The sequence below is a fragment of the Euprymna scolopes genome, chromosome 3 (genome assembly GCF_053919585.1).
Source record: "Euprymna scolopes isolate OS-2025 chromosome 3, ASM5391958v1, whole genome shotgun sequence".
In the NCBI taxonomy this organism is placed as follows: Eukaryota; Metazoa; Mollusca; class Cephalopoda; order Sepiida; family Sepiolidae; genus Euprymna; species Euprymna scolopes.
This window is the reverse complement of record NC_136484.1, coordinates 40,206,148-40,231,626: the sequence shown is the minus strand read 5'-3', so window position 1 is coordinate 40,231,626 and position 25,479 is coordinate 40,206,148. Positions and strand designations below refer to the sequence as shown.

General features: G+C 35.2%; 1 protein-coding gene across 1 annotated transcript in view; it reads left to right on the top strand.

Annotated features, from left to right (window-relative positions):
• LOC145254614 (uncharacterized) overlaps positions 1 to 25,479 on the top strand; it is a 1,033,347-nt gene that overhangs the window by 887,502 nt on the left and 120,366 nt on the right. The window contains exons 42-43 of the mRNA XM_080113229.1: positions 5,662 to 5,808; positions 12,104 to 12,202. Coding sequence (XP_079969355.1) covers positions 5,662 to 5,808; positions 12,104 to 12,202 — 246 coding nt within the window. The remainder of the gene's footprint in view (positions 1 to 5,661; positions 5,809 to 12,103; positions 12,203 to 25,479) is intronic.

Here is a 25,479-nt window from a genome sequence, read left to right as displayed (position 1 = left end):
AACAGTAGGTTCTCTACAGTGCAATGTAAGCTACAATGTATTGTGGACTAAGTTACTGTGGGGAGGCATGTAAAGCTTCTTCCCAATGCATGGCGACGGGTACCCAACTAGAGCAGACAATCAATCGATTTGATTGAAAAATGGGCGATTTCACCGATTTCGATGACAATAAAAATATTGAAGTGTGAATCATTCAGTTCCGGGCAACGTCCGGTCTCCTTGCTAGTATATTTCTATAAAACACTCTTTTTGTATATGTGTGTGTGTGTGTGAGTTTGTTGCTTATGGATTTCGATAGGGCTGGGCTGATTTTTTTGCAATTTGACACAAATATTCTTTATGTATCTGGAAGTGTTCTTAAATAGGATTTGTTGTGATAATCGGGAAAAAAAATCCATTAAAGAAGGAACAGTCCGATTTTAACCAAAGTTAACACTTTTATATAGCTTAACATCACAAGTGCAGTTGAGAAGTTTTATCAATGAACAAGTTAAAGGGCTCGATTTAATTGACGAATGAGCGATTTCATGGATTTTGATGATAATAAAAATATTGGAATTGTGGAATATTCGTTGATTCTCAATCAATCCTGGGACACGTCATGTCCTCCTGCTAGTATCTCTCTCTCCCTCTCTCTCTCTCTCTCTCTCTCTCTCGCTCTCTCTCTCTACCTATATCTATCTCTCTCTCTCTATATATATATATATATATAGTAAGTTATGAAAATATATATAGCAATTAAGCTACACAGAATATTTCACATTTCATTCTCATAAGAATTCGTCAGGCTTATAGGAAAAGTTGTGGTTGTTGTGTGTTTATATATACGCATATGCTATCGAGTTTTTTGTTAGCCAATCAGCTTTCTAGTTGACACCACGTCCATTCTAATCAGCCAATGGGCAGGCACTTACAGGTCAAAGGCACAGTTGACCTCACGTTCATCCCTTCTCTTTGTGTGTTTATGGAAAGGGTAGATATCCTTTTGTTGTAGTAAGCTGGCCTACTTTCAGCATAGGTGTAGTTGGATATGTTATTTTCTGGGTTTTTTTTTTGTATTTTTGGCCAGTCCATCACCTTTACCCTCAGCCTCTTCAGTAAAACAGTGATCGTCTTGGAGGTGTGTTTGGGGTCATTTTCATAGTCAAACACTGCTCTGCGAGCCAGTTTATGGAGGGAGGAATCATGCTTTGCTGTAGTATTTCACAGTACATACTGGAGTTCATGTTGCAACGAAATGTAACTCTCCAACACCTGGAGCACTCATATAGTCCAACACCATGACATTCCTACCACCATGCTTGACTGTATACATGACTCACTTATCTTTGTACTTCTTACCTGCCGCCACACATACTTGAAGCCATTGGAAACAAATTAATCTTCATCTAATCAGACTACAGGACATTATTCCAGTAATCCATGTGCTTTGTTGACATGTCTTCAGCAAACTGTTTGCAGGCTTTCTTGTGTATCATCCTCAGAAAAGGGTTTTTCCTGGGGTGACAGCCATGCACACCAATTTGATATAAAGTGTGGCGTATGGTCAGACCACTAACAGGCTGACCTCCCTCCACCTCTTCAATCTCTGCAGCAATGCTTACAGCACTCCTACACTGATCTTTCAAAGAAAGCATTTGAATGTGACCTTCGTTATGTGCGCTCAGCTTCTTTGGACGACCTTCCCGAGGCCTGTTCGGAGTAGTGGACCCTGCTCTTTTAGAATGTTGGATGATCTTAGCCACTGTCCTGCAGCTCAGTTTCAGAGTATTGGCAATCTTTTTTGTAGCCTTGGCAATCTTCATGCCACGCAACATAACGTCGTTTAAGATTCTCAGAGAGTTCTTTGCCATGTGGTGCCATGCTGGAACTTCAGTAATCAGTATGAGAGTTTGAGTGCTGCACTTCAAATTTGAACCTACCTGCTCCCAATGAACACATAGGCCTAGTAACATAAATGAGTCACATGGAATTTTGGAGGGAAAATGGCAAGACTTACTCGATTTGGACATTTAGTGGTGTAGTTTCTTATTGGTTATTATTATTATTTTGTTAGTAAGGGTTTAGATTTTAATGGTTATACATAAAAGAGAAACTAAGTGAACTCTATTATATAAGCTGCATAAAGAATACTTTTCATTGAGTCAATGTTGTCCCATAAAGAGATATACTTAAATATCCGCAGGAATATATATATATATATATATATATATATATATATATATATATATATATATATATATAAGATAACAGTGTATAACTACATTGCAAATAGTTATTTACATCACACAGTTCTTTTAACATATTAAAACTTTGGTATATTTGTACATATCTGTTTTGTTATGCAGAAACAATCAATTATTAATATGTTAATATCAATTCATTCCATGCGTATATTCCTCGCAAAAATAGACATCTTTGTTTAGAAATAACATAAAAATACATAACAATATTTTGTTGAAAAATAAACTTTATAGAAGACTTAGAATTGCATATTTATTTAAGTAGCTCCCTTGATTTTAAGTATAAAGTTAGTCAAACCTTAGTTAAATTTCGAATTAAAATGTTCTAAAAAGTTTTCAGCCTACAAAGAAATTATTTATGTGATAATATTATTTTATTTAACTAATATTTATTGTCTGTACTATGTTAAATAGAGTTCTATCAAAAATGGGGTTATTTAGGTCGTGTATACGAAAATAACTCCTTATTTTTAAAAATTCCATTTAATATCTTTTCATGTGCGACCATTTAAGTGTTTTTTTTCGTATTGTTTATTCTTCATATAAGGTTCAATTGTTTAGTATCCTACTTATATTTATAAAGTATAAATAGTTACCCACTCAGGTTTTTGGCAGGGTAGTAAATACTATATTTCTATGCAAAAGACACTGTACCATTTCTTGCTTTTTATTTAATAAGTTTTCTTTTTATATGTGCCCCATTGTTATATTTAACAAACATTGAGCTTGTAAATAAAAAGGATTGATATACACAAAGAGTGAAGTATAATTGTCTTTTACCAAGAAAAGAACACACACACACACACACACAAACACATGTGTGTGTGTGTGTGTGCGTGTGTGTGTGTGTGTGTGTGTGTGTGTAAGTGAAAGATTTGAAAGATAATTTATATCAAGTAAATCAATATGGTCTAATTTAAGTATGTATGGGATCAGTTAGAAATTACTTCTTATTATAGAAGATAGATGTTTTATCAACATATGTTAATTTGCCCATCAAGGGACATAATACAATTAGCGATTTTCTCAGTTATCTCCCATATACTTTAGAGATAATTGCATTTATTAACCCAAATATATTTTATTTAAATCATATATATTGTTTTTCTTTTCTGAAATCATGGAATCTTCTTATTTATAAATTATTTATTCATTTTTCGAACTTGTAATATTGTGTTTTCAAATACACTAGCGGGGATACCCAGCGTTGCCCGGGTGTTTGTAGGTGTGTGGGTTTTGGGTAAATCGTTAAAAAAAAACCAAGCCTTGACGTGCAGTTGGAAAATAATAAAGTGTGAAAACAAAAAAAAACGTGTGACTTGCCAGGTGCCGTTTTATATATATATATATATATATATATATATATATATATATATATATATATATATATATATATATATATATATATATATATATATATATATATATATATATATATATATATATATATATATATATATATATATGGCATAATCACGTTGACACACCGGTTCCTGTCAAATCACCGAAGTTAAGCAACATTGAGCCTGGTCATTACTAAAATGGGTGACCAATTTGGGAAGTCGCGGTGCTGTATGTAGGAGGACGTTGACACCTCCCTGCAAAAAGTTGCAAAAAACTAATGTCGTCATCTCCCCTAACGAGGATATACATGTGACTGGGGATCGCTTGTGAATTTCATACTCCCTTGAAACTTCCTCCTTCGGAGGAAGCCGATTAAACCCTGAATAGGGTTGGTGCTGACTGCACACACACACACACACACACACACACACATATATATATATATATATATATATATATATATATATATATATATATATATATATATATACATATATATATATACTAGTAGGCCGCCCAGCGTCGCCCAGTCATAAAATATGCATAAATATTGTTTTAGTTAATGCAGAATTCTTATTTATTATAAACAGAAATACTGTAGGAATCAAACCTGCCGTTAAATTTCTTTACAAAATGAAGTAAAAAAACGGAAGGAAACTGAGACATGTGCATGCAAATATTATGGGTTTTTTTTTTCTAAACAGTTCATTTCTTGTAAGTAAAAGAAATACTTCAGCTGAGATCAAAACTAAAACCTAAAGACAGTGAGTCAAGTACGATAAGCATTATGCCAGCTTATCAGGATCTTTAAAAAGTGTTTTCAAACCTACTTATCCTTTACATAAGGAATCTGTAATGTGAACGATTCACGCATGCGCATTCGTGAAACAGTTGGTAAACAGATAAAAATCCAATGCCCCACCACGTACCAATTTTTTAACTGTGACCCCTTAGCAGCCCTATTTTCCGGATGAAAACGGATAAAAAAATGTTTCCGCATGTCTGAATATCTTATATACCAAATTTCAAGTCTGTATGTAAAAAATTCGTTGAGTATATAGGTTGAGAAATGTCCTCACACACACACATTCTCACTATCGTATAACGATTAGATCACTGTCTGACTGACGTAAATGAACACTTAAAATTAAGATGTTTATTATTCAACGTTATTTCAAGCGGTTATTGGTAGCCGAATGGATTAGGTCTCCGCTAATCGAGCCAGAGATGTCTCCTGATACGGGTTCGAATCGTTCGACTGGTAGTAATCGTGACACCCTGCACTGAAGATTCCCGAAAGGATGAAACACTAGTGTCTGTAGGTATTTAATTATTATAGTAGAAAAATAATTATGACAGCCCCTTTAAGAAATTCGTTTCCTATCGTTGAGCACTTTCAGTTGAATTAAAAGTCGGTCAATTTAGCTCTTATGCGTAGATCATCGTATAACGATTAGATCACTGTCTGACTGACGTAAATGAACACTTAAAATTAAGATGTTTAAAATTCAACGTTATTTGAAGCGGTTATTGGTATCCGAATGGATTAGGTCTCCGCTAATCGAGCCAGAGATGTCTCGTGATACGGGGTTCGAATCGTTCGACTGGTAGTAATCGTGACACCCTGCACTGAAGATTCCCGAAAGGATGAAACACTAGTGTCTGTAGGTATTTAATTATTATAGTAGAAAAATAATTATATATATATATATATATAATTTTAACAATAAAGACAAATTAAACCAATTAAATGATATTTATTTAAACATTATTTTATAATCTTCCCAGTGTAATAAATGAAAATAATATAAAACACTGCTGATATAATACATAAAATTACAAGCGATCTAAACATTTCGACAGTTTCATTCTTATGAGAGACTCGTTACCTGTTGTTTCCGTTGTGGTTTATGTGTCATTTGAATTATTTCTTGAATAACTCAGTCATCAAATTAAACCAAATCAAATGTTTTTGTGATTTTTTATTAGTAAAATAAACGGAAATAAGTTTTCTTGTAGAGTTAATTGGAAACAAGTTTCAGGTAAAATGTTGATTTATATTGTCTGTTTCTAGAGTTGTCCAGAGAAGGGTAAGAAATATACCAAGTTGGCAGATGACGTATTCTACTATTTGGGAATGGCTTACATGGCGCTAAAACAAGAAAAGAAAGCTCTGGTTGCATTTAATCGTGCCATTGAGATTAATCCTCGACATGCTCCCGTAAGTATCATTTATTAAAATAATCATTCTGCTGAAATGTACATTTATAATCAAGTTTTCAATGGTAGTCTATTGGTTTCATCATTTTTTTTTATTATTACATTTTCACCCCAAACAAGGCATATTGCAACTTTGGTGTAAGAGGCTACTATCAGGGACATAAGCTACTGGGATACTATGTAGGAAGTTGGGCAGCAACATGTCGGTTCACGTTACACTTGAACTTCTGCATGTCAGTACAGTTGGGGAAGCAGGGACCCGGAATGGAATTACAAAGTCTAGCGGTTCTGGGGAAGAAACTACTGGAGTAGAAATGTCTCTTACATCTACATCTCTTACATCTAGGGATCTCTACTGTGTAGGGGTGGGATTTAGCTGCTGGTCGGGTTAGTCGAGGGTATTTACGTACAAGTGCTTTCAGTTCGTCAGAGAATTCACCATTAAAATACTTGTAGAACAGGCAGAGGGATGCAACATTTCGTCGGTGGGACAGAGGCTGGATCTTAGATGACAGTTCAGGACTTATCAGGTTGGAGAATCTCTTTTGGACCTTGTCTAGGAGCGAGAGATTAGTAGCAGATGCACAAAAGCTATGCAAGTTAGTCTAGGGACAATAGTGAATAGTGTTAAGTCGATCCTGATGCTTCTTGGTCCAATGCAGTACCTATTTTTTAGGATTCATATGGAACCATGTAAGGCTAACTACATGTATTGATATTGCATATAGAAAAATGTAAAAAATCAGATTAAGCAAGAAAAGTGGAAAAGTCCATTAGAAATTCGTATCGTATCAGACGGGTTGCCTGGACTGAACTGACTCTCCCCCCAGAGGTCTCTATCTTATCTTGCATGGCCTTAGGAAGATCTTCTAGTTGTAAGCTAGTGTTTTCTTGCCAAAAATTTTTGTATACGTCTTTATAGGCCTTCCTACTTTAGCGGTTCCATGTTTGGGATCCCACATTACCACATCACTGATGGCTTCATCTTTTAGTCTGTATCAATGTCCGGCATATCGTGTTTTTCTTTCTCTTATTACTGAAGAGGTCCTAGGAAACCTACCATACACACGGCTAATGGTTGAATGCATTTTCCAGTTTACGTTTAACATTGCCTGGAGTATTGTAGTGTAAGTTCCATCTAGCTTACCTCAAGTTTGTTTTTTTTGAATGAGAGTTCATGCTGGTGAACCATAAAGCAGCACCGTCTCCATTATAATTCTAAAATGTTTTTCTTTATCTGTTTCGAGGGGAAGATTTCCATATAACTTTCAGCCGATTAAATGCACTTTAAGCCTTGGCTATTCTGACGTGGACATCTTTTTCAGTGGATGTGATGTGGCTGTCGAGATATTCGAAGTCATCTACTTGTTTAAGTGGTGTTGTGTCTATTGTTTCAATTAGGCCAGTTTGGTGAAAGGACACATATTCTCCTTTAGTTGTGTTTGTATGCAGTCCAATCATGACAGCTAACTCTTCCAGAATATGCATAAAAAATTGAAGATTAAAATTAGAGTTATGTGTCATGATATAAGTTATTTGTCATGGACGGCAAATATGAACTGAGATATGACGAAGTAGTTAGCTAAATATCTTTCGATTGGCGTATTGATAGGATTCGGATGAGTTTTTTCTGAAGTTCTATCTTTGTTAGCTCCTATCTCTGTGAAGCAAGCAAGCAGAGGCTTAAATAATATGCAACAAAACAACAAAACACATGATGTCATTAAGTTTTAATTTTGTTGTCTTTTCTTTATTGTTACTCAAGGAAAATAGAAACAACACTGCTCTTATCATTACGGCATGAGACATAAAATAATCAGTAACTACTGCTAAATCACCACTAAGACGCCCACTACACTTATCATTACTATAGTCAGGCGCCGCTATTCCTTATCACTGATTCTGAGGGAACATATTTCTGCTTATACTAACGCATTATGGTTCGATTTTCAAAATAAAGTTCTACAATTTTATTTCCTCGAGCTAAACTGAACTTTCCAAATGTTCAGCTGCAAAAATATGAAATAAAAACAATACATAATTTTGTCGTCGTCATCGTCGTCGTCGTCGTCGTCATCATCATCATCATCATCATCATGAACATCATCATCAGCAGCAGCATCAGCATCGTCGTCGTCATGATGATGATGATGATGATCATCATCATCATGAACATCATCATCATCAGCAGCAGCAGCATCGTCGTCGTCATGATGATGATGATGATGATCATCATCATCACTGTCGGCGCCATCATCATCATCATCGTCATCATCATTATCATCATCATTGTTATCAATGATTTAACGGGCGTTTTACATGTTTCCTTTTCGCAGCTCTACCATTTAGCTGTGACTAAATGTGCTGTTAATTTTAATACGAGTTTGATCATTTCTATGCATTGTTTGGACAATCTTCACCGATCACTCGGTTGCCCTTAGTTTACGCAAAATCTACCAGGCAACTTCTCTTAGCACTTTTGTAAAAAGCTTTCTCTGGATTTATAAAAAGCAAAATTCAGGTTCTACTTTTTATTAAAATATTTCCCTTGCATTAGTTTAAGCATAAACATAGATCCAATGGTATTTTACCCAGACATAAAACCGAATGACTTCTGAACTGACTTATCTCTGGTCAAGTTTTTATTTACCCCTCTTTCTTTTATGCCCATTTTTCTTATTTCAAATTCATGCTTTTCTTGGCCTCTCTTTTTTATTCATATTCACTCCAAACAAGGGAAATTGCTATTGAAAACTAAAGAGCTAATGTGCATTTCAGACAATGACTACAGCGATGTATCTGTTCGCATTACACTTAAATCTCTGCCTGTTTGCACAGTAGTAAAGACATGATACAGGGATGGATTTTCAAAGTGTAGCAGTTCACGTGAACACACTTTTAGAGTAGAAGGCTCTCCAACATTGGCGGACTTTTGTTGCTTGTCAGGTTAGTCAGATGTATTTACATTGAAGGAGCACCAGTGCTACGAGTTTGTCAGATTACAGTTCATTAAAATACTTGTAAAATAATAGAAGTATTGCGGCGATAACAGTGTGGGATCTATTAGATTTGAAACTCCTTTTTGGATCCTGACTCATTGGGAGAGTCTAGTGGTTATTGAACCAAACAATGTGATGGCAATATTCTATGCATGGATGAATAGTGGCTTTGTAGGGATACATCTGGTGTAGGTGTTTTTTATTTCTAGCATGATAGATGAAGCCCACCTTCTTTGCAGCCTTCTACCTTAATTGTTCTACATCTATTGACCCAAGAATTCTAATCCATTCTTTCAACGTGACCATACCATCAAAGTTTCTTGTTCTTCCTACATCTCTCTATGCTGTATATCTAGATTTCATCTTTCTGTGAGATCATCAGAACTAAGCTTGTCTTTAGAATCGCATTACACATCTATCGTTTCATTCTTATATCATTTCTTTTCATGCAACGCATGTCCGCAACCCTGGTTGATAGTGATAAAGTTCTGTTAGTTAGTAATAGTAGAAGCTTCCTGAACTTACCTTAATTCTTTCAATCACATTAGCATCTGCTCAACTCTGGGTGTCAATGTTATTACTAAGGAAACAACACCTCTTGACAGCTTCAATAACTTCACCATCCAAATATACTTAGTCAGCATCTGGGTTCTCATCCATCTTCATTGTTTTACACTTCTTGCATATAAACTAATTATGCTCTTTCACCTTATCTGTAATTCCACTGCTGTTTGTATTTACCCAATGCTTACAAGTACCACAAAAGATTGAATTCCTTTCCACAAACTAAGCAGAAGTTTCCTCGGCATATTTTCTGAAAAAAAAAAAAGAATACCTTACAGACAATGCTAAAATAAATAATATTTTTCTACACGTAATGTAATATCACTTTCTAATTTGATTGTTTCAATTGTTTGGTACACTTTTGTACCAAACTGCTCTTAATGTCCGCCTCAGGCTCTCTTCAGCCGACTCTCATCTCTGAGATGAGAGTCGGCTGAAGAGAGCCTGAGGCGGACATTAAGAGCAGTCCGCAACTACCGGGCTTGAAACCGTCGGTACCGACTACCGATATAAATGTAAATTCCTGTATATATTATACAATATATATATATATATATATATATATATATATATATATATATATATATATATATATATTGTATAATATATACAGGAATTTATATATATATATATATATATATATATATATATATATATATATATATATATATATGTATATCTTCTTGCTCGTCCGTCGAAGTCGACGATGACCAAGGTATCAATCAGTTCGGCATCGGGGGTCGGTGGGTCCTGAGATGGCTGATGAGTAAAAGACTCAGTACAGAACAGTCATGTACTTCTACTTTAAGATTAAAGCTGTAACTAAATGTGCCGTTAATTTTAACACGAATTTGATCATTTCTATATGTTGTTTGAACAATCTTCACCGATCACTCGGTTGCCCTTAGTTTACGCAAAATCTACCAGACAACTTCTCTTAGCACTTTTGTTAAATGCTTTCTCTAGATTTACAAAAAGCAAAATTCAGGTTCTACTTTTTTAAAAAAATATTTCCCTTGCATTAGTTTAAGCAGGAACATAGATCCAATGGTATTTTACCCAGACATAAAACCAAACTAACTGCATTTCATTTATACTTATTTGATTGTGTTTACTGCTCAATGATTCTCTCTGATATTACTTCGCTTTTCTTTTACAATTATAACGATTCTAAAGCAATCCTGTATAATGTAGGGTGCCACTCCCCCTTCCAAAATGCAGTCGATGTAATCTATTATATGAAACTCAAACGTCTGCTAAAAACTTTTCTCATCTGTATTTTACATATGCTAACACTGCATTGTTAGAAAGAGCGATCTCTCGGACAACGATTTCAAAGAATTGGAAAAAAAATCGCCCATTATTTCGTGTAAAAATATCGTTTTCTTTGACGGGAGAGTCAGATAAAAACCTGCCTTTCGACGCGATTTGCAAACCACGCATGTGTGAATCATCAATACATTCTTTCGTTTCAAATAGCTAGATTTGCGCGACATAGCATCTGCGTAATCGTGGGCACATTGATAAGAGCGTTTAGTTACTAACTTCAATTATGTGATTCTGCGCCAAGCATGTGTCATTTTTAAAAGCTTGTCTTTAGAATCGCATTACACATCTATCGTTTCATTCTTATATCATTTCTTTTCATGCAACGCATGTCCGCAACCCTCTCTACATTTCCATACATCAATCATCACACTGCGTGCACATGCCTGGAAGACTTTCCCTGGTTGATAGTGATAAAGTTCTGTTAGGTAGTAATAGTAGAAGCTTCCTGAACTTACCTTAATTCTTTCAATCACATTAGCATCTGCTCAACTCTGGGTGTCAATGTTATTACTAAGGAAACAAAACCTCTTGACAGCTTCAATAACTTCACCATCCAAATATACTTAGTCAGCATGTGTCATTTAAAAAAATTTTTTTTTTTTTTTGCTTACAAAATTTTGCTTATGGCTATGCTTTTGGCTGATGACACCCGAGTCTCGTTTAACGCCCCCTCCCCCGCTAGTCATTAATAAAATCCTTTTTGCAATATGTGGGAGAGATAAATTTTAATCTATGTCTGACTAGTCTATCAAGTTTCATTTATAAATATCCAACAGTCTTTATTTAATCACCTTTTAATGATATGCCGGGACAATTTGGTGATCGTTTCTAAAAATAACCCCTGTTCCTCAAAATAAAGACTGTCATTATTCAAGAGATTCTGATAATGGACTTTCGGATTTGACCAAAGTTTGAAAGGAAAACTCTTGACATTTTTTTTTTCAACGAAAAACTCAAATTAGGGACATTTCATATGGCATTGATTGGAATCGTCTGAGGTCAACTGGAGAACTTTCACCCCATCCAATTCTTCAATCTTGCTGTTGATCTTTCTGGCTTTGTGTGCGGCTCTGCATGAAGGCTCTTTCAAAGAAGTTTCTCAATAATTATTCAATACAAGCCAAAGAATTTGTATTTTGACCAAATCTGAAATCTTACACGTCGTAGATGATAATGGTCTTTATTTTGAAATAAAATGATTGTTTTGAATTTCATTATTTGATTTGGAGTAAATTACTGCATAAGGTATTATTTTAACATAACACACAAACTTTTACTCAACCTAATATTGACTCACAAATTTCTGAGTTATCACCCTTTGAGATATATAAGAATTATGCCCTTTGAATTATTTCCAATGTTATAATTGATGAAGTGTTCAATTTTGAATATTTTACTTTTCAGTGTCTTTATAATCGTGGTTTAGCCAAGATACATCTCAACCTTCCGCATGGTATCCTTGATTTCAACAAGGCTCTGGCAATTAATTCAGAATATTATGAGGTAAGTAGGACTCGTTTCAAATCTCTATATCTATAAAAAGTGAGAATGTATGTGTGTGAGGACAACTCTCAACTATATGCTCAAGGAATCTTTGATCTGCAGGCTTGAAATTTGTTATATAGGATATTCAGACACGTGGAAAACTTTTTACTCGGTTTTCATTCCCAAAAAGGAATACTAAGTGGTTAAAATTGAAAAATGAGTACTTCAGGGTCATCTCATTTTTATCTGTTTGTCAACCGTTTCACCAGATTTAAAAATACTTAAAAAAATTTACGCCACTCTGGCCTAATGGTTATCGTATTTGATTCATTGTCTTTAGGTTTTGGTTTCTGTTAAGTTTTGAGACATTGTGTTGAACAAAGATGGCGGCGTAGTTCAGATTAGTAACAAAGATGGCGACCAAGAATCAAATGCGGTCCCTGGCGTAGTTAACCTTTTAAGTTCTGAGATATTGTGTTGAACAAAGATGATGGCGTAGTTCAGATCAGTAACCAAGATGGCGACCAAGAATCAAATGCGGTTCGTGGCGTAGTTAACCTCTTAAGTTCTGAGATATTGTGTTGAACAAAGATGGCGGCGTAGTTCAGATCAGTAACCAATCTCAGATCCGGTATTTTTTTTACTTACAAGAAGTGGACTGTTTAGAAAAAATATAATACTCCCACTCAGATCGCAGTTTCTTTCCATTTGTTTTGACTTCATTTTTTTGTTTTTTAGAATTTAATGTTACGTTTAATACCGGGCAACGTTAGTACATGTTCTAGCATATGTATAAAAGTGAGAATCTGTGTGTGTATCTGTGTGAGGACAATTCTCAACCTTAGATACTCAACGAATTTTTGATATACAGACTTGAATTTTGGTATATTGGGTAATCAGACCTGAAAACTTTACAATCGGTTTTCATCCAGAAAAAATGGCTACTAAGAGGTCAAAATTGAAAAATTGGTAGTTGGGGGGCGGTTGTCGGATTTTTATCTGTTGGTCAACTGTTTCACGACTGTGCATGCGCGAATCTTTCACATGACAGTTCCTTTATGTTAAGAATATGTAGGTTTGAAAACACATTTTAAAACGTAACAAGCTAGCTTAATGGTTATCGCACTGGACTCACTGTCTTTAGGTTTTGATTTTTATCTCAGTTCGAGTATTTTTTTTACTTTCAAGAAGTAAACTGTTTAAAAAATGTATTACTTGCGTATACATGCCTCAGTTTTTCCTGTTTTTTTTTTACTATATTTCTGCTGAAAACTATTTTCATCGGCATTGTACATGTGTCACACGGCATTGTTAGAAAGAGCGATCTCTCAAGCAAAAATATCAACGAATTGGAAAAAATCGTCCATTATTTTGTGTAGAAATATCGTTTTCTTTGAAGGGAGAAATAGATAAAAAAAGAACTGCCTTTCGACGCAATTTGCCAATCGTGCATGTGCTCATTTGAGTACCTTCCACTGAAATAACGAGAGAGTGGAGAGAGACGTGCAACGTTTATTCTCTAAGAAAGCAGCTATAGGGAAACGAAGAGATCACCTTTCACTAAATTTCAAAATCGATTTTGTACTTTGTTAAGGGAGGAAAGAGTGCTCTGTGCAGCACCTCCACACATGTGACAGCAGTATTTCATCTTCGGACATATCAGACGATGAGATTGTTTTTATATTAGATGGAATCGTTTAATGCAGCAGTTATTGAAATAAGTTTTTTCGAATTAAATATACAATTACGGTAATTTCATTTTTTTTCTTTACTCTCTTCCATAAAATAAATATCAAATATTCTTACGTATTCGCTGTAGTCATTTGTTCAGTCTATATAATTGTTAACATCTACATTTGTCGCTCGTACAAGATATATACACACTGACAGCGCATAAAACAACAGCACAGTTGATCTATAAAAATATATTGTTTTTATTTCACACTGACAAATCAACCTTTAATTATAAATTATTATTGATGTTTTGACATTTTTGAAAGGCATGTGGGGGTGGTGCGAATTTAGGCAGTTGTCAGGCAGTGAAGAAATGGTCACATAGCCTTTTTCTCTCTCTAACCGACTGACTACCTTTCTATTTGTGATGATTTTATTTATAAAATATTCTTATCCTATTAGAATTTAATATTTCTTTTGTCTATTGTTTAAATCCTTTGATCGATATCCTGTCACATATTTCTGGGTCAAATTATGTATTCCATTAGACAATGGTGGAAGTCCTGCATTCCTCACATGGGATCCATTTGCATCTGTAGAACCCATCGAATGTTTTTCTTCCCGGAGTTGCATGGCAATAACTAACACCCATAAATTATTCAAAACAAATGTATTCAATAGAATTCAAAACGCTGTTGATGAGAAGACGTAGCCTCTTTTAGCATTTCAATGAAAGGAATTTGTTTTAATTGTTAATAATGGAAATATTATAGAATTATTTTAATTTGAAAAGGAGTTCGTTTCTCTTTTCTTCACACACTCCCTTCACTCTCCTTTTTCCATCTCCTCTCTTTCGGTATTTAGGGACCTCAGTATTGAAGGGATTGAATTTTGCTGCTTTTCGGGTTAGTCAAGAGTATGTACATCGAGAGGGCACAAGTGCTATGAGTTCATCAGAACACATCCCATTAAAATAGTTGCAATACAAGCACAGGTATACAACATTGAACAGAGATTGGAGCTTGGCCGGCATTAGATTTGAAACTCTTTTTGGGCCATCTAAGAGTGAGGGACTAGTGTTAAATGTTCTAGTCCGGATGTGGCAACAATACTTTAATCATTGGGCGAATTGCACCTTTGTAAAGTTATAGGATACTTTCTGGTGCGGTGGATTTCCTTTACTCTGTTTGGCATAATGATAACTAAGAGACCAGGATTCAATCCTCAATTGACTCATAGCCAAACTGAAAACATGTTACTTGATTAACACCCAGGACTATACAGGGAGTATCAAGAGTAAAGTGGAGTAATCCTGAGAATGATATAGCAGCTGATAAAAAGGTAACCTTCGGGACGTCCTCGACTGCAATCGACCGTTTAGTTCTATATTAGCTTCATACCAAACGATGAGAAAAAGTATACAAATATCTATCTATCTATCTATCTATCTATCTCTCTCTCTCTCTCTCTCTCTCTCTATATATATATATATATATATATATATATATATATAAATATATAGTATGTTTATTATACAAACATTATTGATTTCATATGTGCATACATGTTTCAATGGAATCTTAATTTCGAGAGACCCACCTCATCACACAGAAGAAAAGAAAGGAAAATGAAACGGAAATCAGGATTCATTCATTTTGCATAAAAAAGATATCTGGGTGTCACTTAAACCCTGAAAAAATAATCGTAATGATTTCAATGAATCTACATCTAGGAAACCAAATTATACAGCCATTATATATATATATATATATATATATATATATATATATATATATATATATATATATATATATATATAAAAAATTGAAAGACAATTCTTAAAATTTTTAACTACACTGCATGTCAAATTTCCGTTAAGATAACATTTTTTATCAGTTTCAGAAACTTACCGGTAGTTTCGTATCAAAAGCTTCAGAAACGTAGGCAATGCTGAGCTGCGCGTACTGTGAAATTTTCGTACTGTTCCGCACAATGTAAACAACTTGCCATCGTAATTGCTGAATCCACGTTATTTGAGGTGTGTCAAATTATTAACAAGGCAGTTTGTTTCGTCAATAAAATGGGTCGTAAAGGTGGTTTGAGTTGTTCTGAAAAGAGTACTATTATAGAACAGCTAGCAAAAAGCAAAACTACACCCGCAATATCGAAATTGAAAAGAAGGTACCATCAAACTGTGAAGAACTTTGTCAATGAGACTACAAAGGTACGTTAGAGAGCTGATAAAGGTAAATCTAGAGTTGTTTCACGCCGTTCTCCACTCCAAATTAAACGTGAAGTTGTTAAGAACCCTGGGCAGACTAGTCGAGAAGTCTTTGACCAAGCCGGATTGAAGAATGTCTCAAAAAATACTCGATCTCGCCTTCTGAAAGTCTGTTAAACCTGTGACAAAGCCTCCATTGAAGCAAGATCACATACAAAACCGATTGAAATTGGCAGAGGACAACATTAAAACGGATTTTCCCAAAGTTTTGTTCACGGATGAAGTGCATGTCACTCTTGATGGTGCAGATGGCTGGAGCAAGGGATAAGTCATAGATGGACGACATCGTCATCAGCGTTTAAAGCGCCAACAAGGTGGTGGTGGGATAATGATTTGGGCTAGGATTATCGGAGATACTTTAGTTGGCCTATGGAGAGTCCCAGGAGGAATAAAAATGACGTCAAATGCTTACATAGCTTTTCTGAAGGAGCACTTTAAACCATGGCTGAAGAAGCAAAGGTTGACGTTCAGAAGAACCATTAATATTTTGCAGGATAATGCTCCCTCGCATGCAGCAAACAAAAGCAAAGAGTATTTGCAACAACCGGAGTTCTCTGGGCTATAGAAGATGGATGGCCTGCGAATTCACCAGATTTGAACCCAATTGAGAACCATTGGAGTGTCATGAAGCGACACCCCAGGCAAGTGGACGCCAATTTAAGAGTTGTGGGATGCTCTTCAAGAGGTATCGCGAGGAATAACTGTTGACAAAATCACAAATTTCAGTAATTCTGTAGACCAAGGTTTTTACAAGTCATTCATAAAAAGGGTTGCAATATCCCTACTAATTATGTCAACATAGAAATTGCTATGTAGTTTTTGTACTCTAAGAATTTTTCCTAGTTCATTTAATGTTTGAAAATTATTTCAATAAACAAGTTATGAGGAAATTGTGTGTTTTCTTTCTCAACCTTGTTAATAACTTGATACATTGAAATCAACAGATATTCCTATCTTCTGCCATAGTTTCGCTAATACGGCTTTAAATACTGTTATTTTCTGACTGGAGTAGCTAAATATTATTGTAAGCACTTTCTCAAAGTTTCAAGGATCTTCATTCACTCGTTCCTTAAATATTAAAAATAAATGTAAACTCGTTAATAATTTGATACACAGTGTGTGTGTATATATATATATATATATATATATATATATATATATATATATATATATATATATATATATATATATTTTTAAGAAGTTATTTTTAATTTTTCGAAGATCAGTAACAATGTGGTTTTATTTTTTTTTTTTTAATATATTGATATTAAACTATATTTTAAACTGATATTTTTTTTACTGAAAATAAAATTCTATTTTAAAAATAAAATATCTTTATCTTCGTTTTTCCCATATTCTTCGGACAGATGTAATGCTTACTTTTCTAAGAAAAATCTATTTGCACGGTGTGTATGTATTGTTTTATCAAATATAATTTATTTTGAATTGAACATTTTGGAAATAAAATTATACTACATCGTACCAAACTGTATGACAGAAAAGAAAAGAAAAATATTTTACTTTGAAAATGAAAATTTTGGAATACCTCAGTTTAAAATAAATCTTTGTAACAGAAAAGTGTTTATTTTTTAGTTTAGCTTGTCAGGGTATTTAATGCCGAATACTGTAATTTTAGCAAACGAATTTATATTCTTAATATCTTTGAATATTAATTCATTGTGTTTGCCAGTTAGTCAGGATAAAAAAAACTAATCATATGCTACAACACTCTTTTACAACTGTTAGATATTAGCAGGCAACGCTGGGAAGAAAAACATTCAATGCGTTGCACACACGCAAATGGATTCAGATGTTAAGAATTCGACATTTTCACCTACTGTCTTACGGAATGCATAATTCGACCCAGAAATATTTAAGTAGATATCGGTCAACGGTTAAGACAAGTGACAAAAGAAAGAATGTGGTTATAAATAAAATTGTCATAGAGACACAAAAGTCAGTGAGAGAGACAAGGCTTTGGCACGAGTCACCATGACTTCCCCACTAGCCAATCGTCTAACACACATACCCCCGTTTCAGTAAACGTCAAAACATGAATAACAATTTGTCAGAGAAAAGCTGATTGTCGGAGTGAAATAAAAACAATAATATATTTTTGTAGATCAGCTGTGTTGTGATTTTTACTTCACTGTCAGTGTGTGTATATACTTTGTGCCAGCGACAAGAGTACATATTAATATTAAATAGACTGAACAAAGGCATTTTGAACAACCAGCCACAGCGATTACGTAACACATCATCCGTACTTGTTTATGGCCCTTTCTTAAGATTGTAACCGTCAACCTATGGCACATGTGATGCTAAGTTTATTGAAGATATTTTTATCAAGTTTTATTCGGCAGATTCAAGTAGGGTTAAAATTATAATATGTATCTTTAAATATGATCATAATCCAAAGAAATCACTATAAACGAATACAAATATCACAAAGAAGTATCATAGTGTACATCTCATTTACGATGGAATGTTTATACAGAGTGTCACAAAAGTATCCATATATTTAGTCATATGAATTACCATGCAGTTTTCTATCATATTCAGAACTATGTAATGCATTGTACATTTCTTTTTATATGAATAGTTTATAAATCTATCTCGCAAATGATTCTTTTTGAAATATAGATGGAATACTACTGCCCCTTCGGGTAAGAGTGGATCTGGGAGTAATGCCAATAGGGGGGCAGGTTATCACAATATTCCATAAGCGTCTTTTACTTAAGGATACATAGTATGTGAAAGATTGCTTCTGCAGTCTGCCCACTACAGGTAACGTGTGGCTAAACAGTTTCAACACCTCCTAAATTGGAGCATTACCGGCTGTAGTTGAAGGTCATATCTAGGGCTTCGTTTTATTTGAGTTAGAACCTTGTTTTATTTAAATTTGAGTTTGTAACATGATAGGTTGACAGTTTTTAAGTTGAGTTTTGACTTTCGTTATTTTAAAGTTAAACTATTTAAAGTTAAATCTGAGTGTAACTATTTTTTTTATTTAAGTTTAAACCGTGTTCATTTCAATGTGACATTTTTAAATTAGAGATTGGATCTAATTTATTTTCAGTTGGTGATTTTTTTAAACTTTACAATGTATCTTGTTTTATAAAATCCAATTTAGAATAAAACAAAATACAACCTCAAATTTTATAAGATCACTAATTGCAATTAAATTAGGTCAAATTTTGTATTTAAAAACAATATCATTTAAGATTGGACCTTTTTAAATATGATTTTGGACATTGTTTTATTTTAGACTTTGACATTTGAATTTGGGTCATTTTAATTTGAATCGAGATTTAATTTTTTTTTTTTTAGATTAGTCTTATTGAAACTTGCGATTTGACGGTGTACGAGGTGCCTTCAATAAGTTTCCAAACATTTTTCGTATGAGCATTTTACTGATAGTACACTCATGAAACTCAAGTCCACTTCGAAGTAATCTCCTCCGGTTGCAATGCACTTCTTGTACTGTTCCAGCAACATCTAGAAGGCCCCATGGAAGTCCTCTTGTGGGAGCGTGTCAATGACCCTTACCACAGCTTCTCTCATCTCCTCAATTGTCTCATAACTAGAGCTATGACAACAGCATATTCTTTTCATTGTTTTGACTCTCGAGTATATATCCGACACAGTTAGACACAATTAATCAACTGAGAACCACATCACTCTATATAAAAGCATATATCATTGGATATATACATGAGAATCAAAACAAGGAAAAGAATATGCTGTTGTCATAGCCTTACTCATAACGACAGTGTCATGGTTTTTTTGTGAACTTACGGATTAACCAAAACTTACAAGAAGCAAAGTCTGGATTAAGGAATCCGAATCGATCAGCTGGACAATCTCTCTGCTGTCATAACCATGTCTTTCTTTCTGATATTTTCTGAACATCCTTGGAACAAACATTACGCAAATCTTCCACATCTTCAGTTCCTCATGAATAATTGTGTGTACAGTTCCCACATTGACATCAAACTGTGCACTTATTGTCTCTATGGACACACAACGGTCCTTATCCATGAAATTGTTTATTTGGCCAATCAACTCTGGTGTTCTGACTTCCTTACTCCTCCCAAACCTTTCATCATCCCTTACAGACTTCCTGCCTTTCTTGAATATCTTAAAACTGATGCTCGATTCATGCAAGATGATCTAAAAGGAGTCTGAAGCATTCTATACATTTCTGTGACAAATTTAAAACAGATCGTTCTTCTAATGTGTCCTCACGTCAAGACTGCATTCTTGAAATTCACCAGCTGTGACAATCAGGCTTTAGTAGGGTGTATTCCAATTCCTACTGTAGTTGTTCATTTGAACATGAAATCATAAACAATTCGTCAGTCATCTCATAATATGTATATCAGTGACATACTGACTTTTCAAGCATCTACGACAATCTTAAATGCCTGTACAAAAAGTCTGGAAACTTATTGGAGGCACCTCATATCTTGTTTAATTTCAAGTTAAACTTTATAAATTTGAGTATTATTTATTTTGAGAGCTCTGAGATTTTTGAGCATTTTAAATTGGAGTTTGAACCTTCTTTAATTTGAAGTAGATGTTTTTTTTTTTTTTTAATTTAAGACTGTGCTTTTTGATTTTGAGATCCGGCTTTTCATACTTTGATTTTTTGACTTGTTCAAGTGTCAAGTTCTACATGCTGTTAATTTGAGATTGTGTCAAAAACGCGTATTAAAAAGGAAGTTGAAGATTTGAAATACACATTGAAATAGTCAAATGGTAGTTGTCTGAATTTAGTACAAATATTTCCTCAGTCAAGAGACGGAGAAAGATAAAAAAAATAATAATAAAATAAGATTTTAAAAATATGGCATAATAAAAATATGTCTTAATGCAAGACGGGAAAAGATTGGTTTGCTGAATGCTGAAGTGCATCTTAGTATTCTAAAGTTGTTTACTTGTCGAAATGTCGTCCTCGTGTAAGTGGAAATATGAATGTAAATGTTTTTATGTCATGAAACGATGGACAAGCAAACGAACATGTAGTATACTTAGCATGGAATATATTTTCTTTGTTTATCTACATGCTTATATATATATATATATATATATATATATATATATATATATATTTTACATATATATATATATATATATATATATATATATATATATATATATATATATATTACACAGTGGTCACCACTATATATATATATATATATATATATATATTTTACACAGTGGTCACCACTTATCAAGGCCCGGAAGCCACTCAGGGATAAGGGTTATTGCAAGTACATTATGTTAGTGTGGAGATTTGATGCAGTGTTTACTTAAGGGGGCGGTTCATTAGGAATTTGTTAACGGTGGACTTGAAGACATCCAAGTTGTAGTCCGGAGGGAAGCAGGCAGATGGAACAGAGTTCCACAGGCGTGCAGTTCTAAGAAAGAAGCTTTGTTCATGGAATCCACGTTTTGATTTAGGCACAGATAAAGAGTGGGGGAAATTTTTCACAGTGGATTCAGCTAGACGGGTGTTTATCGTGAAAGATTGGCGAGGGGGGACCAGAGATTGGAGTTCAGACGAGCACCTGCCATGGAAATAACGATAAAACAAGGATAGGCTCGCAACGTCTCTTCTGTGGGAGAGAGGTTGCAGGGTAGAGAAAAGGGCATCCCCCACTAAGCCATGAAGTCTATTTTGTATTCTGTCAAGGCAGGATAGGCTGTTTTTAGCAGCTGCTGCCCACATATGGCAACAGTATTCCATCCTTGGACGTACTTGACTTTTATATAGATAGAGAATTGCATCAGTAGTGAGATATCTTCTGGAGCGGTACAAGGATACCACCATCTTTCCAGCGACCTTGGCAACAGACTTGATGTACGTGTTCCATTCCAGATCAGGAGTAAAGGTCAAACCCAGAAGCTTGTCAAAACACGAAGCTTCACCCAGACGAGAGCCATCCATCACAATTGATGCCAGATGGGGATCAGAGCGTTGATGATGTAAGGATAGGAGTTTGGTTTGGGATGCATTAAAGGTAACCAGCCACTTCTTCCCCCACTGAACCATGCGCTCGAGATCAGAGGAGAGAGAATCAGAGATAACTTTGTCATTTACAGCCTTTGATGTGTTGCCATAAATGGTTGTGTCATCAGCATAGATGTCAATGAATGATTTAAGTATGTGTTTAGGGAGGTCATTGATGTAGATCAGGAAGAGAGTTGGGCCCAGGATGGACCCCTGAGGGACTTCAGCATTTATATTGCAGGCCTCCGATTTTTGTCCATCTACCACTACTCTTATGAGCCTATCGGAGAGAAATTATTTAATGATTGAGAAAACATTTCCAGTTATACTGTAGCTGGAAATCTTGTGAAGTAGACCCTTATGCCATACCTTGTCGAAGGCCTTTGATATGTCAAGAGCAATTGCCCTAGAAAGGAAGCCTTTGTCAAGAGATTCGTTAATCCTGTGGGATATAACCGTCAGCACATCTGCTGTAGATCTTGCAGAGCGGAAACCATATTGTGTGTCACTAAGAAGGTTATTCCTGCTGAGGTGGGTGACTATTTCTCTATCTAATATGGATTCCAGCAACTTGCTCATAACACACAGGAGACTTATTGGTCTGTACTGAGGGAGATGACTTATCACCTGAATTCTTAAATACAGGGCATACTGATGAGGTTTTCCAGGGAGTCGGAAAGCACTTCTCCTTAAGGCAGCGCTTAAATAGTTTCGTAAGTATGGGAGCAAGTTCTAGTTGAAGCTTTTTTAACACTATAATTGAAATGCCATCAGGGCCAGTTGCTTTATTGGAATCTAGGTTCTTGATTAGCTTGGCGACCTCATGCACGGATATTTGTATGTTACCTAGCTTGTTCTGTGTTATAGGAGGAAATATGGGGAGTTGATGGCCTTCGTCGCATAGGGTAGAATTAGCTGCAAAGTTCTTGGCAAATAGTTTGGCCTTGTCTGACGCTGACGAGATTACCTCTAGTCCATTGATAATGGTTGGGATAGAACGCACACTTCTGTTCAGGATCCTATTTGTTATTTGCCAAAACTGGTGGGAACCAAGCCGCTGATCAGCTACCTTGAATTTAACAGACTGGGCATATAGCTCTCTTGCATTTTTTATTACTCTTTTACAGTGGTCGCTGGCAGTCCTGAAAGCAGCTTTAGTCTCAGTGCATCTATTACGTTGGTAGCTATGGAAAAAGTGATTTCTGTGCGCAATAGCAGCAACACATTCTGGGGAGAACCATGACTGGCTGTTAGGTTTTTGTTGGAATTTTTTAGATGGTATGAATTGGTCTATGCCTACAATTAACCATTCGGTCAGATCTGATACTATAGAGGACACTTCCTTTTTAAACATGGAGTGCAGAGGTAAATGAGATATGAATGTACGGAAGCTGTCTCAGTCAGCCATAGAGTATCGGTATACAGTACGGTGGAGGGGTATGTCTGGGGACTTCTTACATTTAGTTTTTATCTTAACTGATATGACGGAGTGGTCGGAGGATCCTAGAGGAGAATGAACGGAACATGAACATAGCTCAGGGGAAGTTGAGAGAAAAAGGTCTAGGAGGCTTGCATATTGACCGGGTGTATTGGGCACATGGGTGGGTTCGCAAACAATCTGAATGAAGTCATAAGCAATGGCAAAATCATGACAAAACCTCCCCTCATCGTCTGTTTTATTTGAATGGGTCAGCCATTCCACATTATGGATGTTGAAGTTACCACAGATGTGGATGTTAGCCGAGGGATGTGCAGACAGTATGTGATCTATTTTCTCAGATATGCTCTTAAAGATAGTAACTCCGCTGTTGTGGGGTCGATAGAGGGCAAATATAAATGCAGTGGTGTTAGCAAGTGCAACCCTGAAGCACATATCGGGTAAATTAGGATCTTCTCTAGAGATATCCCTGCCACACGGGAAGCCATCCTTAATGTAGACACATATTCCATGCCTATGGCGATTTTGGGAGTCAGATTTAGCTGTTAAGTTAGAGTATCCGTTAATTATGAACTCATCTAGGAAAGTGGTCGGCCCTATTCCAGTTTCACTTAGAAATAATATGTTCGGTTTCGTCTCCTGTAATTGGGTTTCAGCCTCTGGAAGGTTGGAATGTAGACCCCTGATGTTGGAGAAGGAGACCTGGTAGTAGGGGTCTACGTTGGAAGATGGGGTTCTAGGTTTAATCGAGTTTTTATTTCGGAGATATTTCATGTTGAGTTTGGGATTTGTGGAATAGGTCGGCATACTTGGTTAGAGCAGTACACAGAGGGAAAGTAAGAGAGAAAAAGACAGGAAAAATTTTTTTTTTTTTTTTGTAGCACACGAAAAGGTTAAGCCGTAACAATTACCCACTAGTATGGCGTCGAGAGGCCCCACCAGAGACTACTGCATGGTCCAGATCCACTCACCAAATGGTAATACAGCAGTCCCAGAACTTTGCGGCTACTAATAGGACAGCCTCCTTAGTGGTTAATCCAAGGTTCGGGTCCCTGACTATCAGGCGGATAACATCAGCCCAGACAAAACGTTTACCTCCAGCACCCTTACTAATGACATGGCCACAAGGACAGACAGAGACAGAAAAATTTCCGACATCTCAGACTACTGGTCACCAAGTACTACCGACCTTTAAGCAGTTTTTTCTTCACCCTTTGTCAGAAAAATCACTCATTGAATGAGGACTGAGGGACAATATATATATATATATATATATATATATATTAGTGTTGGGATGATTAATCGGAATCGGGAATTGAAAACATCGGAACATTTGATGGTGTTGGAATGGGTATTGGAATAAAAAAAATTGTGCCTTTTGTCCGATGTCAAAACGATTATTTTAATTGTCTTTTTTATTTGATTTTGTTTAAAGCAAACCTTTCATTGCTGCTAATAACGATAAAATTATAAATATTTATTAATTTTAAACTACCAGTAAAGCTAAAATCGAGAGACTATCTCCCACAAGTGTATTTTTATGTTTAGGAAGATATCTGCACATTTAACATGTGTTTTTATGGAAACTGAGGGAAAATAACAAGTATTTAGTTAAATATTTAGAGATTTTGAAAGAATCAGAATCAGAATTGGTAATTGTTTCGGAATCAGGAATTTAGTACGTAATCAGTAATTGTATCGGAATTGGGAAAAATATATATATCTGTATACCTATATAGGTGAGTTTTTTTTTCTCACTCTGAGATTGATACTAAAAGCCTACAATTTCTATTTAAAAATTATTGAAACGAACTTCTTAATATACTCAGTCATGGATATGCGAGCGACTACATGAAGATTAATTATTTGCATATTCGAGCGTT